Source organism: Hemicordylus capensis, chromosome 14 (assembly GCF_027244095.1).
Source record: "Hemicordylus capensis ecotype Gifberg chromosome 14, rHemCap1.1.pri, whole genome shotgun sequence".
Taxonomy (NCBI): domain Eukaryota; kingdom Metazoa; phylum Chordata; class Lepidosauria; order Squamata; family Cordylidae; genus Hemicordylus; species Hemicordylus capensis.
In genome coordinates, this window is record NC_069670.1 from 14275963 (window position 1) to 14292022 (window position 16060).

At 61.4% G+C, this 16060-nt stretch overlaps 1 protein-coding gene across 2 annotated transcripts in view; it reads right to left on the reverse strand.

Annotated features, from left to right (window-relative positions):
* Positions 1–16060, reverse strand: part of ASH1L (ASH1 like histone lysine methyltransferase) — a 67000-nt gene that overhangs the window by 37068 nt on the left and 13872 nt on the right. For both annotated transcript variants that reach the window (XM_053277243.1, XM_053277242.1), the window contains exon 3: positions 7531–12322. In XM_053277243.1, coding sequence (XP_053133218.1) covers positions 7531–12322 — 4792 coding nt within the window. The remainder of the gene's footprint in view (positions 1–7530; positions 12323–16060) is intronic.

Below are 16060 nucleotides of genomic sequence, written 5' to 3' on the forward strand. Positions count from 1 at the left end.
GCCCTTAATACACCCCCCCGCCCAATGGGTTCCACTACGAGTTGTGTAAAGAAGTCCTCCCTTTTGTCTGTCCTGAAGCATCCCGCCTTTCGCTCCGATGGATGACCCTGGGTTAGGGAAGGAGAAGAACGCCTCTCTACCCACTTGATCCACACCGTGCATGAGAACCGGACTGGCACGACTCCGTCTCCGAGCCCGTGAAAACCCCAGCCGAGCTTCCAAAACCGGCACGCAGTGTAGAGAGCGCTGCCGGAGTCTAACCTGGACGCAACCAGGGCGGAGGTATTCGGCCATGGCATCATCTTCGCCGCCACCGCCTCGGGCTCCGTTACTCCGCAGCTGTCGCTGCGATGCTTAAAGGTCAACGGCAGGGGAGGCCAGTGTGGGTTCGGATTTAGAAAGGCAGAGTCCTGCTGCTGACTCCTGGAGACACTGGCTGGCCCAAAAGCCATCGTTGGTCTTCTGAGCGCAGCAGCTGAGCCTAGGCGAACAGGCTGACCGGAAAGCGCAAGCTTAGAAAAAAACGCTTCCCTGATTCCTCTTGCCCTGCGGGGAACAGAAGTGGCCTCCAGGCAGAGACGCTAAGCGAGGCTGCTCCCCCTTTCAGGCGGCTGCTGTGCCACAGGATGTGGGGCTCCCCAAAATGGGCGGTTAGTTTTGCACCCTGTTTGCGCCCGCGTGCCAGCATCCAGTGCAGGCCTGGCTTTTCCGGGAAGCTTCGTTTCGCGCCTCTACCCTGCTGGGTTCTGGGCGTCTGGGCTGCTTTTTGATGCAGCCACTGGCTGGCATCCAGACGAAGTTACTCAACAAGGCAGAGGTTACTCTCAACGGCAACTCAACTTCAGTAGGACTACTCGGGGGTAATGCCGTCTGGGTGCCAGCCAGAGCTGCATTGCACGGCTGAGGGTGCTGAAGTCTATTATGGCTGGTTTTAAACCCTCGCAGCCTGGGAAAGGCAAGATCCAAGTTTGCTAGGGGGAAACAACCCCACAAATGCAGGCAGGGTGGGCAGGTGAGCGAATAACTTCTTGCTTGGATGGCGACGGGTTATTCTGGCGACAACAGATCGCAACCTCTGGCTTCTGGCACATTCTAAACAGGACGCTTGCGAGCGCTGGCAGGAAGAACGGCCAGGTCGTTCATGGGGAAAAAATCCCTCCCCCAAACACCCCCTAAGCGCTGAAGCCGCCTAAATTCATGTCGCCCCCTATGACCTCCCAGGTCAGAGCAATCACGAGTTCCACACGTGAACGTGCCGAGAGCCTACAGTTAACTGCTTGGATCTAAGCGACTGGGATGCCGCAGCCGTCAAGGGTCCCTCTGACCCCCTCCCTCAAGCCAGACACCAGGGGACAGGAGACAGGAGCAGCCGTTCCCCACAGCTGCCTTCTTCCCAAATAAGTCTGCAACAAGGGGGCAGCCACCCCACAAGTCCAGAATAGGTTCCGGAGGGTCCTCGGCCACCAACTTCACGTCCACCCCACCCTTTGGTCCTCGGGACCAGCTGAAACAAAACCCACATGTTTTCTTAGAGGGGGAAGAGCCACAACGGGGTTTATGAAATCATGCATGGTGTGGAAGAAGTGGAGAGACCGTGTGTCCCGTCCCTCCGCCCGCCCCACATAACACTAGAACTTGGGAGTCGCCCAATAAAACCGAAGGACCAGGAGCTTCAAGGTAAGCACTTCTCCGCAGCTGATGTCTTTCGAGGGGGCTTCTACAAAGGAGAGGGGCTTGCAAAACAGGAGGCTGAGCGAGACCCCCCTGGGATGCAGCAGGGCTCCTTGGAGGTAGCCGCGTCTGCTCACACCGTTTCGGTCTCCCTGCTCTTCCAATTCAGACAGTGAGCGGCTTAGGGAAGGGAGATGGCTTTGGCCAATTCACTCGCTTCCAGGGAGAGGACCAGCGTCCTACCCACAAGTGGGAACACAGGCCTATCTGACTGCCATGTTTTGTGGCTGGGGATGATGGGAGTTGTAGTCCAACAGCAGCTGCCGCCTCAAGGCCACCAACCGCTGCAGTGCCGTTTCCCTTTCAAGCCCCTTCCCCTCACCACCGGGCTCCTTCACAGTGGCTGCAAGGAACTCTTCGCCCCCAGCGCTTTCCTGGCTGGTCCGCGACGCCCAGATCCCAGGGGTGTCTGTGTGAAAGCGGGGTGGGATCGCCCCAGCGGGCCTCACTCGGCACGTCTGCAGACAGACCTGGATTCACCCCGTCGGGAGAGGCCCTTCCAGAGCTCTCTGCCATCCATTTCGGTGGTCAGCGGCCTGACCAGGTGGGTGTCATCTGCCAACCCCGGCTAACTGGGCAAAGAGGCACCTTTTCACATGGTGATTCTCTTGTATTTAGCAGGGGGAGAGTCACTGGCCCTCTCCACCCCCAGCACAGCATCCCTCCAGTGACTGTTCCTGGTGTCTATCTTGTGTTTCTTTTTAGATTGTGAGCCCTTTAGGGACAGGGAGCCATCTTATGTATTTATTATTTCTCTGTGCAAACCACCCTGAGCCATTTTTGGAAGAAGGGCGGTATAGAAATCAAATAAACAAACAACAACAACAGCAACAAGAACCACCACCACCCGACCACCTCGCCGCCACCCTGGACTCCCGGCTGCTTCTGACGAACATGCCACACTCGGGGACAGAGTAGCCACCCTGCTGCCCAGCGCCACGGCCAAGGTTGCCAGACACCGCTCTTTAGGGCATTCCCAATCTGGGGCCTCGGTCACCACTTGAGCAGGGAATTCCCCTCGTCGACTGGGAGGGCGGCCGGAGTCCCGGTTATTTCAGCTCCCCCCTTTGGGAGGCCGAGCAGCTCCACCCTCTCTCTGCCCCCCCCCGCCCCCTGGAACGCTGCCTTCTCCTTCCGGAGAAACATGGCAGGCCTGGGCGACTGTTTGTCCGCAGTGGCTGCTCCATCCGTCCATTCCTTAGACCGATCCGGTTTTTCCTGTTTCGGGTCTATTGCTGAGCTTTCCGGGCCGTCCCAGGGGCTTTTTTAAAGGCCCCCCCATTTTTCTCTGCCCTTGGAACTGTTGCGAGCGCCTCCTCTCGGAGCTCCCACCCGCTTGGAGCGCCCGTCTCGGCTCCGGCTCCAGCAGCCTCCTTCGTGCTTCTCCGAGTTTATTAAAATCAGCTTTCCTGAAATCCAAGCTGCGGGCTCAAGCTCACCTTCCGCTTGCCACAAAATCAAAAACTGCAGCATCACACGGTCTCGTCCCCTGCTAACTGAGCAAAGCAGCACTTTTTCAGAGTGGCAACTCTCTCGCATTTAGCAGGGGGCAAGCAACTGGCCCCATCCGCCCCCAGCACATCATCCCTCCAGTGGCTGTGGCTGGTGTCTGTCTTGTCTTGTATTTTTTTTTTTTTTTTAAGATTGTGAGCCCTTTGGGGACAGGGGAGCCATCTTGATTTATTTCTCTGTAAACTGCCTTGGGAACTTTTGTTGAAAAGTGATGTATAAACATCGATCATATCTGTATAGCTATAACTGAACAAAGGTGTGGGGTATAGTCTCTAGGCCCTGGGGGGTGGGGTGGGCTGCACCTGGCCAACCCTTTGCTCTTTGCTCTCCCACCCCACAAAGAAGAAGGTGGGGGTGGCAGGGTCCACTCCAATCTTGCTCTGCCTCTTTTCCAGTCTCCTTCCCCCAACAGGGATCAGGGTAGTTGAAATCTCCCCCGGTCCTAATTCTTGCTTCCCTGAAGCATCTGTAAATTGTGTGAAGGAACCACGGTCAACATGGCCAGCTGGAGCCGACGCCTCGCCACGCCCACACTTTCCATGCACTTCTCCATTTATTTGCACCCCCATGGTCAGCGCTGGGTGACTGAGCTCGCCTGCCTGCACTTCTGTGCAGCTGCACCCCATCCTTGACCTACAGAGCTCTGCTTCCTCCACTCTTCCCTCTAACAGGGACGCCCAGATGTTGCTGACTACAACTCCCAGAACCCCCAAGCCAAAGCCCCTGCAGCTGGGGATTCTGGGAGTTGTAGTCACAAACACCTGGGCCTCCCTGTTAGAGGCGACACTGGCCTCCTGTGGCCTCTGTGCTTTCTGAGCAAGCCAGAGCCTTCTGGGACTCCATTTCTCACCCCAGAAGGGATGCCTCCCCGTCTCAGCCACACCTTTCAAGTCTCCTTCACCTTCCTAGGTTCAGGGTTCAGGCCAAGCTCGCTCTCAGAGTGCCGGGCAGGGAGAATGGCGGTGGAGACAACCGAGAGCAAAGGGGCTCCCTCCTCCCTAGAGACAACCACCTACGCGGGGGGGACTTGATCTTTGGGGATGAGGGAGAGTCGGGCAGCAGCTTTGGAAATTTCCACACTGCCTCTCAATCCCACTTGCAGGGGAGCAAGAGCGGCAGAGGGGGCATGCCCTCCCCTCCGGCCCGTGGGCTTCTCGGAGGCATCTGGCGGGCCTCGGTGGGGGACAGGGGCAGGACTCGAGAGGTCTGCTGGGGCCCGATCCAGCAGGGCTGCTCTCCTTAGAGCCAAGATTCAAAAGACAGGACGCTTCCTGCTGGGTCGGGCGTGTCTGCGGGTGACCAACCCTCTCCAGGCTTGGAAGACGCCGAGGACCCTCCGGGGATTTGGTGCAGCGGGGGAGGCGGCCCGCCCCCTGACTCCTCCCGCAACCTGCAGGCCAGCCTGCCCTTGGCCACCACACAGAGTCAAGGGACCCACACACGTGTGCAGAGAGCCAGCGTGAGGGTGGTTGAAGCGCTGGGAACGGCGAGCACAGAGTGCGGCCCCTTGGCCTCGGCTGTCACTCTCCAATGATGGCTCCGTTGTGGCGAGGACAGAAGAGGGCAGGGGAGGCATCACTGACACCACCCAGAGCTCCGGAGAGCAAGGGGGGCTCCTACTTGCGCCCCCAGATGCTGCCTGACCTCAACTCCCATAATCCCCAGCCACAATGGCCCCAGGGATGATGGGCGCTGAAGTCTAACAACATCCCAGGTCCCAAGTTTGAGAACCCCTCAGTACATTTTTTTTTAATTAAAAAAATCACTGCAAGTCTTTCCTAATGTTACATAAACAGGGCTGCGAAATTCTGGGCCTACAACTCCCATCATCCACAGCGGCCAGCAGTCAGCAACAACCACCAACATTGCTATACTGCTTTTCAACAAATGTTTCCAAACCCGTTTGCCTAGAGAAAGAGCTAAGATGGCTCCCTGTCCCCAAAAGGCTCACAGTCTAAAAAGAAACCACAAGATTGACACCAGCCACCGTCACTGGAGGGAGGCGGTGCTGGGGGGTGGAGAGGGCCAGTCGCTCCCCCCCTGCTCAAGGAAGAGGGTCATCACTTCAGGGCTGATGGCAGATGTGGCCCCGCGGCTGCAGGAGGGCCAGAGTTGTGCAGCTCGGTCACAGGGACACGCCCAGCAGGGAGCGTCCGGCTGGCCTCCAAGTGCGTGGAACGGCCCCCGCGCGGAAGGTTCCAGAGACTCTGCTCTCCGGGCGGCTCCGGCTGCACGACAGGGCGGGAGACGCAGCTGAGGAAGGTGAGAGCATCCAGCGCCGAGCTCAACGCTGCTTCCCCAGCACCAACAGCTGGTTCCAATTGTGGGAAAGGCACTTACTGAAAGCGATCCATTTCCATCTGACTCACCAATTAAATGCACCAGCAGAGACGCAATGATTCAGAGATGGCACGGGGGGGGGGGGGGCGCTTCGGCCTGCAACGTCTCTGTTTTTCTTCTAATTAAGGCTGTTTCTCATCAAGTCCACGCCGGCTCACTCACGGTAATGGAATTCCTCAGGAAATTCCCAGAACGGCACTCACTCACCAACACAACCTGTTCTCTCCTCCTCTTGTTCTGCAACCTTAACCCCTTGAGCCGGTCAGCCGGGGCTGCGTGGAGCGCGGGCGAGAGGGGAGTGAAGCGCGGGGCTTTCGGGAGCTGGGTGCCTGACCCCTGGGGGAAGGGAAGCCAAGGCCAGTCGGGACGGACGGGAGGAGGGGGAAAGGGACCAACTGGACGTGTCTAGATGCCGGGGAGGGGGACTGCCTCTGCCAGATCTGAAGGCTCAAACTCTTGGATAGATAAGATTAACTGGCCAAAACAGAAAAAGATCCCCCCGCCCCGCAGACTATGTAATAACTGTAGCAACCCGAGGAGCAGCTGTGTTAGTCACAGCAAAAAAACTAGGAATAAATCTTCTGACCGCCTAGGAGCGGAGATCTATTGTGGCAGAAGGATTTAGGAAAGCCCACGCTCCAATAAATCGGGCCGCCCTCCGGGCGTCGCGAGACCCCTTTTGGTTAGAGGCGTGTTCTCCTCCGCACAGGTCAGGAGGCCACCCACCGAGATGGGCTGGTGTCTAGCAGACAGGCCCACTGAGCTGGCTTCCGGGTGGGGCTGGCCGGAAACAGAGGTGAGTCTGCGGCGTCAGGGACTGGCAACTGAAGCATCCCTTCGGCTGGGGGCCAGCGTTCCGATTTTCGCTGCCTGGGACTCTCCCCTACAATGGCACCAGCTCTTCTCCTCGCTCCACCAGAGTAACTGGCTGGCGAGTTAAGCTCGGTGCTCATAAGCCCTGCTCGGAGACAGAAGGCCACGCAGCCAAGCGACCAATGGACCCGGCAGACATGGCCCCAATCAGGAAGGGGCCAAAGCAACACGGCAGAGGAGGCTGCACGGGGCCTGGCATCTCCAGGCACGAGGCTCAGGGAGTCGGCCATGATCCTCTGCCCAGGACCCTGGAAAGCCACCAGGACAGCCAAGACGAGGCCAGACGACCTCTGGCAGCCTCACGGGAGTGGCAGGCAATACGGAGTGTGATGGGGGACCTGGGACCCCAGCCTTCTGCCCGCACCTGGTCAACAATACCCCGCCAGCCAAGTGAGGGCAGCAACTCCTTGGAGCACCTTCTCCTTGCCCCACCTTCAGGCTTCAACGGTTCCCGCTCCAGACCCCGACCTCACGGCTCCTGGGCGGAGGAACACGCCCCCCTCAAGGTCTTGGTTTGGACAGAGCCACCCACCGGCCCAGTCTGGCCCCAAAGCATCTTCCCGTCGGCAACCAGGCGCCCAAGCCGGCCCTGCTCACTCCCCCCACCCAGGCAGGTTCTTTTAGACCAGTGTTTCTCAACTTTTTTGGAGTCATGGACCGGTACATTCTTTTGCGCAGTTTCCCAGACCAGCAGTTAGTAAGGCGGTCGCCCCCACTCACTCCCCCCCGGCACCCCCCAAAACAATTTCAGGCCAGGGGTGGGTGGGGAGGGCACCGTTGCTGCGAGCTCTCCAGAGCTCATTTCTGGGCAGGGAGCCCTCGCTGCTGGCATAACACTCATTTAGCGTCTTCAAAATGAACGTTATCTCAGCAGCGAGGGCTGCCTGCCTAGAAATGAGCTCCAGAGAGCTCCCAGCAATGGAGGCCCCCCCCCCCCCCACCAGCTCGAAACTGTTTTTTCGGGGGGATTAATTCCTCCTGGACCTGCACTCAACTGCTCAGGGACCGGCACCGGTCGAGAAACACCGTTTCAGACAACCCCTCCGTCCACATGCAACCCAGGAGGCTCCTTACCCGAGAGGGTCGGCAGCGCCTTCTCCAGGGGGGGCAACGTCTCCTTCCGGAGGGGCCGGCCGAGCGAGGCGTCCTGCGGGCTGAAGAGTCCCGAGCCGTCCGACAGTTTCTTGCGCCCGCTGCTGGCGGCGGCGGCGGCACCGGAGACCCGGCAGCTGCCGATTGCACTCGTGAAAAGGTTCGTGTGTTCGTCGCTGCCGGCCGGCTCGGAGCTGGGCGTGAACCTCCCCAGAGGCAGGCTGGGTGGCGCGTCCAGGCAGTCGACCGGCAGCGGGGCCTGCAAGCCCAGGGCCAGCGAGCCCGCCTCGGCCGGCTCCCTCCGGACCCAGGGCTCCTCCCGGCCCAGCAGGCCTTTGGAGGGGGAGAGGTGCGGGCAGGCCAGGTGGCAGCGGTGCTTCTCCTTATGCTTGTACCGCTCGCCCGCCGCCTCCTTGCCGAAGCGGTAGCGCTTCAGGGACTCCAGGACAGTGCGGGAGGGCCCGCTGGCGGCCAAGGCGTCCATGGAGACCTGGGGGGGCTCGGCCGAGCGGTGCTCCCGGTGCTTGTGGCGGTGGCGGTGCTTGTGCTCCAGCATCCAGCCGTAGGCCATCTCCGGCGGGACGCTGGGGTGGTAGGTGCTCATGGAGAGGAGGGGCGCCCGGCTGGCGGTGAGGAAGGCCTCCTGGCGCAGCAGCTTATGCTTCTTCTTGTGGTACTTGGCGGGGTTGAGGAGCAGGTGGCCGGTGTGCACGTAGGACGGCGGCGGGAGCGGGGTGGTGAAGGACGGGGAGGGCGGAGGCGGGTACAGGGCCGGTGGGTACCGCCCGTAATAGCCCAGGCCGATGGGCGCCGCGGCGAGCGGGGAGGGAGAGTAAGGCATGCCGTAGGAAGGGTAGAAGCCGGTGCCGGACAGGGGGAAGCTGAGGCTGTGCATGAAGGGCATCTCCGCCATGGCCTCCCGCATCTTGGGCGGCCGGCCCCGCTTCTTCTTCAAGTCGGGCTTCCGGATGTAGTGCAAAGGGTCCAAGGGGAAGGTGGGGTGCGTGTAGAAGCTGTTGAAGTTGATGCGGAAGATGGTGGGCAGCAAGTCCCGGGGGATGAAGTGGTGGCTGCGGTGGGTGATCCGGACCTCGCTCAGGCGGCCGATCAGCTCCTCCAGCTCGGCCAGGAAGTCGGGGTCCTGCCGGCTGCGCAGCGGGGGGTACTTCTTCTTCCGCTTCCGCCGCTTCAGCTTGTCGTAGGCCAGGTAGTCGTGGCCCCGGCGCTTGCACTTGTGCTTGTGCTTCTCCTTGAGGCCGCTCAGGACGGCGGAGGCCTCGGGGGCCACCAGGGAGACGTGGTCGAAGGAGTGCCGCCGCTTCTTGGGGCCGCAGAACTTCTCGGCCCGGTCGGAAGTGCTGTTGTTGTCGGTCCCGATCCCGCTGTCGCTGGGGATGGTCTCGTCGCTGTGCGACTCGCTGATGGGCGACGGCGTGGCCTCCTTCAGGGAGCTCAGCTCGCTCATGTGCGAGGGGGAGTTGGGCAGCAGGGTGGGCGGGGAGAGCCGCCTCCGGGCCCTGGAGGCCTTCCGCATGGCGAGGGTCTGGACCACGCTGCCCGGCCTGGAGTGGAGGTGCAAATAGGGCACCGAATTCGGCTCCACAAAGCCCATGTCGCTGCTGATGGGGCTCTGCCCCCCGCTCACCCCGGAAGACTGAGAGCAAACGGGAGAGGGGAGAATCTCGGGGTTACTCGTGGCTGACGGCAGGAGAGGCGGGACCGCCTGCCCCAGGGCCATCCCCACGGCCTGCTGGGCAGACTTCTCAAGCACCGCCAAGCCAGCAGAGCCAGCAGCCAAGAGGCCATTAGGGACCGCTTTCGGCTTCCTGCCCCGCCTCTTTCCTATGTAGATGGTTCCTTTCTTGCTGACGTTGATCTGCTGGCCCAGTTTCGAGCCAAAGGTGGCCGCGAGGGTCGAGACCGTCGTGTGGAGTCTGGATTGCACTTTCCCTTTATTTGGTTCGGGCGTGGTCGAGGAGAGGATCTGATTCAAGAGCTTCTTCCGCTTTAGCGTCTTCATCTTGTTGATCTTGCGGATGATGGTCTTCATGAGCTGCCCGTTGCTGCGCTTGCTCTCCTTGTGGTCCGGCTCCTCCTCCAGATCAGTCATGGGGCAGGCACTCGATTTCCCAAGCTCCTCGGGGCTCCCCAGCGGGTCCGCCTTTTCAAAGAAATCCCCACTCTGTGGCTGTTCGGGTTCAGACTCCAGCTTGTCGGAGTTGTCCGCAGTGACAAAAGGCGCCATGGAGAGGACAGGCGGTTTCATCTTGACCCCCGATCGGATCTGCCTCTTGGGCCGACCCCTCTTCTTTGGAAAAGCTTGCTCCGCGAGGCTCTCCCGAAGCGAGGGGATCTCCACCTCCGGGTGCAGCACGGGGGGCTCGGGCTCCTCCTTCGACTGCACGGAGAAGACTTTCGAGGCAGGGATCTTCAGGGTCCTTTTGGGGGGGCCTTCCAAGTGGGGCATCTCTTTGGATTTCAACCGGCCCCGCTTAGACTTGTACATCTCGGGCAACAAGTCGTCCGACACACCAGCAGCCTGCAAGTGAGGGCTGTAGAATTTCCCAGGCTCCTTCTCGACGTGGCTCAGCAGCGAGAGAGACGGCAGGCTGCTGGACTTGCTGAGCTTGGGCAACTGGCGCTTGACAAAGTCGTGCTCTGCAAAGGAAGGCGGACCGGCGCTTTTAAAGAGCTTGGCCTGGTCCAGGCTGCTGCTGGACAGCGGACCGCAGCCCATGTTTCTGAAGAGCTCGGGCCTTCCCAGGTCGAGCTCTTGGGGAGGCTGGCAGCTACCCCTGGAGATCACCTTCGTCCAGCGCGGCTTCCTTCCTTTCCGCTTCTTTAAGGGCTTGGCTGGCGGGCTGCCGCTCAGGGGCTCTGCTCCTTGACACGGCTTCCCCGACACAGCCATGGCACTGCTCTTGAGGAAGGGCTTGTTGTGGAACAAGCTGGAGAAGCTCACCACGGAAGGGGCGATGGCCGCACGGAGGTTGGAGACGGCTTGCAAGCTGGGCTTCTTGCCCAAGACGGGACCGGCTTTGGGGGCCTCCGCCGGCGTGGCTTTGGAATCGTGGAGCTCTCGGCCAACCCCTTTGCTGGCAGCCAGCGAGCCCGGGTGGGACAGCCGGCTCATACTCAGGCGGGCCCCCTCCGAGGCAAAGGGGGTCTTGCTGATCTGCTCAGAAACCCCTTCTAAGAGCTCGGGCGTGTTGTTGAAATGCAACGGGTTGGAAGCGAGCTGAGCCAAGACAGCGGTGGGGCTTCGGGCTAAAGCAGCGACAGAGGCGGCTGGGGAGGGAGAGGGGAGGTTGCCCTCTCCGACGGCGCTGAATGGAGATTTGGCTGTGGACATGTCCGAGGCGCCTCCCGTAGTCCTGAAATCCGGGGAAGTGCAATACACCGGCAGTTGCTTCTCATGCTTCGGTGCTTCGCAAGTGCTCCTTTCGCTGGAGGGGGAAGGGTCCTGGTGGGCGCAGGCCCCGTCTTTGCCTCCGCCACCGGCCGCTTCTTTCTGGGCCGCCGACTTGTCCGCAAGGCTCTCTTTGCTCTGCCGCGGGGCGTGTTTCTCGAACGCTTTGCTGCCGACGCCGTCTTTCAACACGCCTGCAGGCTCGGGCCCCTCGTGGCTGATGAAGCTGGGACCACAACACCGCTTGTAGGGCTCTGGAGACGGGGTCACCGGGTCTGCCTTCAGGGCTCCCGAGTCCTTATTCGCCAGCCCCGACGGATTGTGGGCCCCGGCCACTTTCTTCCCAGGGTCCTTTGCAGCCAAGGCAGCCGCAGTGCCAAACCCCGGGGCCTTCTTCCCTGCCTCTTTCACAGCCAACCCCACTGGGCCACTAGACCCTAAGAGCTTCTTGCCCGGGTCCTTATGCAGCAACCCGCTGGCACTCCCGAAGCCTGGGAGCTTCTTGCCCGAGTCCTTGCCCCCGAACCCCACCAGGCTGTCCGCTCCTGGAGGCTTCTTCCCGGCATCCTTAGGCAGCAACCCCACTGGACTGCAAGGGGCGGGCAGCTTTTTGCCCGAGTCTTTGTTGGCCAGCCCAGGCGGGCCGACGGCCCCCAGCAGCTTCTTCCCGGAGTCCTTATTGGCCAACCCAACCGAGCCGACAGTCCCCAGGAGCCTTTTGCCAGGCTCCTTGCTGGCCAGCCCAACCGGCACAGCCGCCACCAGGGGCTTCCTCCCGCTATCCTTGCTGGCCAGCCCCATCGGAGAGCTAAGGACTGGCTGCTTCTTCCCACTCTCCTTGCCGACAGGCCCGGGCCCACTGGGGCACCCCGCCGGCTGCTTCTTGCCCCCCAGGTCCTTGCTCATTAAGCCCGCCCCGAGGCCAGGCCCTGGGGGCTTCTTTGCAAAATCCTTGCTGCCCACTGCAGCGCCCACGCTGCCGCTGCCAGGCGCTTTCTTCACAAAGTCCTTGCCGGCTGCCGGCGCCGGCAGCTTCTTCCCCGAGTCCTTCGCAAACCCAGAAGCCGTGGCCAGGGGGGGCTTCTTTGGCTTCGTTTTGGAAGACTTGGCGGGCGGGCACGTGGCAATCAGCTGGGCCAACTTCTCCGTCACCGTCGGGGCTCCGTTCACCGGAACTCTGTCCTTGGAGTCCGGCTCACGACTCCCGGCCAGAGGGGCAAGCGCGGCCTTCCCATAATCCACCCCGTCCGAGTGCAGCGGGGAGGGTTTCTTCGAAAGAGGGCTGCTTTCTCTGGGCCGGCCCTCAGCCGGGGAGCTTTCCACCATGGCGGGGTCTCCGCTCTTCTTGTACAGTTTTGAAGGGTCCTGCAAATAAACCAGGAGAGAAAAAACAACACAGCTTTAAGCATCCAAGTCACAAAGAAAGCGCATTCCTTTTTATTGTACTGGAAGGGCTGGGGGAAACCTCTCTCTAATGTTGAAGACACCCAAGTCAACGCTCGGTGTGTCAGCAGCAGCCGCCGCCGCCTCGCATTTGGAAGCACCTGACCTTTCGTCAGCACTATCTACACCCCAGGTCCTGCTGACAAGCTGCTTCTGTGAATGAAGTGCTACAGGGCTGAGAAATGGGAACCGGGTGGTACAGAAAGCAGCACCAAGGGACCAGGGACGGAGGAGAGCAGGGAAGGGGGCCGACAGAAGAGAAGAGAACCACACCGAGGGAAGAAAGTGGGTTTTTGCTTCCCATATACACACGTCACACACCAACCAAACATGGTTTCTAAGGGGCCTTGGGGAATCAGTGGCCTAGCGGGGAGCAGGGCCCATGACTCACGTCCCGAGAAGGCAGTATTGCTGCTTTGGACAGCAAGAACTGTACGGAACAAAGACCATGTTTGCTAGGGCGTCCCAGGGCCAAAGGATTGAGGAAGGGATGTCTGCAACTGGAAGCCACGCCCAAAATGGCTTGCCAAAAGAAAGCCACCTGGCCTCCCTTGGCCAAACCCAAGGTGAAAAGGGGGCAGGAAGGGTCTGGTGTCCAAAGCGTTAGGCTTGGTACAGCGGGGCCGAGAAAGCTGAGGATTTGGCCTGCCCCGACCCTCTCCTCAAGGGCAAAACTGGCTGCCAACCAGGCTTAAAGAGCCTGGAAACCAGTCTCTCTGGCGTTCCACCGCCCTCCACGCCTGATTCCCAAGCCCACCCCGAGAGCACACCCATATCCAATTACGAGGGCTGTACAATTATCAACTTGAAGGAACTCCTCCATTCATACTTTTCAGTAATTAATATTCCATTCATGGCATCTCAAGCATGCTGGGGATTTCCAGAAGACCGAGGGGAACAGTCCTCAGCCCTGCCAAGGAGCTCACCGTCTCACAGGAGAGATGATTTAGCGCACGCACGCCAAGCGGAACCAGGGCGGGAAGGAGACGCGCGAGGCACGGGCTGCTGAGCCCGAGGGGTCAGTGCTCTCCCCAGAGCTGAATGGCGGAGGCCTCCCCAAAACCGTGCAGGCCGCCAGAGAGGCTGGGCTGTTGTCGGCAAACGATGCACAGAGACACTGGCAATTGACAGCCCAGGAAAGCCAAGTCCCCGGGGAGAAGGGGCGGCTTGGTGGGGCGGACAGGCCACATTCCTCGCCTGCATTGCCAGCACATCCAGGCCTCCAGCGCCGCTCACAGCAAACCAAGGGGCGCATTACGGCCAACGCAACACGACAGCGACAGAAGGCAAACCGTCCCAACCAAAGCCAGAAACTCCCCAACGATCAGAGCTCAAGCCAGGGGCAGATCGCTACTGGAGCCAGCCGTTCTGAACCACAACCCATATTTAGAGGCCGCTTTTCAACCCAAGTCTCCGCAGGGGTTGACACAGAGAAAGAATCAATTAAAAAAAGAAGGTGGCTCCCTGTCCCCAAAAGTCTCACCGTCAAAAGAAGAAACAGAAAGCTGACCCCAGCAGCAGCCACTGGAGGGATGCTGTGCTGGGGGTGGGTGAGGCCAGTGGCTCCCCCCCTGCGAAAGAAAGAGAACCACCCCCTTCAAAAGGTGCCTCAGAGCCCGGTGCTACCTGAGCCAAGAGGCCCCTTCCCCCAGGAGTGCTTCTCAAGAGCAGCTGGCCCTGTCCGGCCCCAGCAGAGCATCCCTGCCAGTGGCTGTGGCCGCCCTGCTTTCTCCCTCGCTCTCTCTTTCTACCTGATGAGCCCCTTGGGACAGGAAGCCCTTGGGCTATTTTTCTATGCAAATCCTTGGAGGACTCTAGTCAAAACCTGGGCCCCTCCTGGGCCCACTGAGGCCTACAACCAACGGGCCTGAGCCTGGCCTAGAACATGAGCCCCACCTGTGGCCCCAGGCAACCACTTGCCTGTTTAAGCGGGGGCGGGAAATGGACCTTGGCAGCCCCCAAACCTGATGGGCCCCCCAGGTTGCAGGCGGGGGTTCCAAGTGAACCCCAAGACTGAAAGGCCGCAAGCTAGTGGGGCCAAAGCGACACGCGGCGTAGGGACTGTGTGGAAGCTAAGCAGGCCTGGGCCTGGTCAGGGCCTGGATGGGAGGCTGCCTGGGAAGCCTCGGGACGCTGCGTGGAGTTCTAGCCAAGGAAGGCCAAGAACACATGCCAGCAACATGATTTTTAAAATTTCTTTACATGCATATTCCGCTCTTCCTGCAATGATCGCAACCTTCCTCACGCTCCTCCGGCAAGGCAGGCTGTTGTGACCACCAGTGCTCCCTGCAGCAGGGATTCCTAGACGCTGCGGACTACAACTCCCACGATCCCCAGCCCAAAGCCACTGCGGCTGAGGATGCCGGGAGCAGTGCTCAACCACCTTTGGGAACAGGGGACGCGGGTTACCAGCCATTGCGCAGATGGGGAGCGGAGGCCGAGAGCCCGGGGGGTCGCCCAGGGCCACTCAGCAGGGGCCCTGAAGTCCGTGGCCGAGGTGGCTGGGGTGGGGGGGGCAGCCGGCACTCTTGGCCACAGGGCCACATGCCAGTCTCGAAGCGGGGAAGGCCCCACCTGGCAGCCTCCAGCCTCCTCCCCGGCTGGGGCTTCCCTCCGCCTCCCGCCCACTGCGAGGCCTTGCCCCCCCCACCAAGGGGAAGCTGCCACTCCGGTGACAGACGGAGGGTGGCTGCCTCTCCATCCCCGTCCTGTTGTTGACTTGGAAAGCTGCTGGCGCTGGAGGGATTGTGAAGCCGAGGGAGGGAGTGTGTGTGTGTGTGTCTGGCGCCCAGCCCAGCTCCACCACGGCAGCGGCAGCTGCAAGCTCACGCACATTCCTGCCCGAGCCTCACGGCTGCAGGGAGAGGAGGGCTGCTGCGCGCTGGGCGGGCAGGCAAGGAGCAGGCGGCCGGGAAGGCAGGCCCAGAGCCCCGGCGTTCCCAAAATAGCCAGCAGGAGTGCCGGGGGCTCCCTTACATGGAAGCGGGCGCCGGCTGGGGGGGCTGCGCTCGGCAGGGCACGGCACGCGCTCGGGAGATCCACCCGGCCCTGCTCTCGTGGCGCGGCTCGGGGAGGCCGCAGGTTTGGGTGCAGGGCTGGCCGCTGGGCTCCCTCGGCCCCCGCTTCGGGAGGCGAAGGCAGGCCCCCAGGCGGCAGATCCAGCGGCTTCCCTTCCTCCGAGGCCCGGCTGGCACCACACCGCCCGGGAGCACCAGCCCCACACGTCCCGAGGGCCACCTGCCGGCACTTCCGAGTCCCGCTCTGACACTCCACCACAAGCCCGACAGACTGGACTCTGGGCTTCGAGGGCAGGAGAGCTCCGGCAGCTGACCCCAGGGCCAGTCCCTGGCCACCAGGCCGGCCTATTAAGCCCTCGCTTGCTCCTCAGTCTCCGGGAGGAGGACGCTGCCGGCCTGAGCTCCCCCCCACCGCTCCCCTGACCTGACTGCTGCTCTGAAACCCAACCCTGGGCCCTTTCTGGCCCCCCGGACAGCCAGCCCCTCCCTGGTCCCAGGACCCCGTCACCTACAGCCTGACCCCTGCCGGGGCCTCCCATGCCCCCCAAAGACACCCGGCTGCTCTTCCAGCCTGACCCCTGCCTCACCCCTGCACCCTAGGCCCTGTCCACCATCACACACACACCCCCTTCGTACTGAGGCG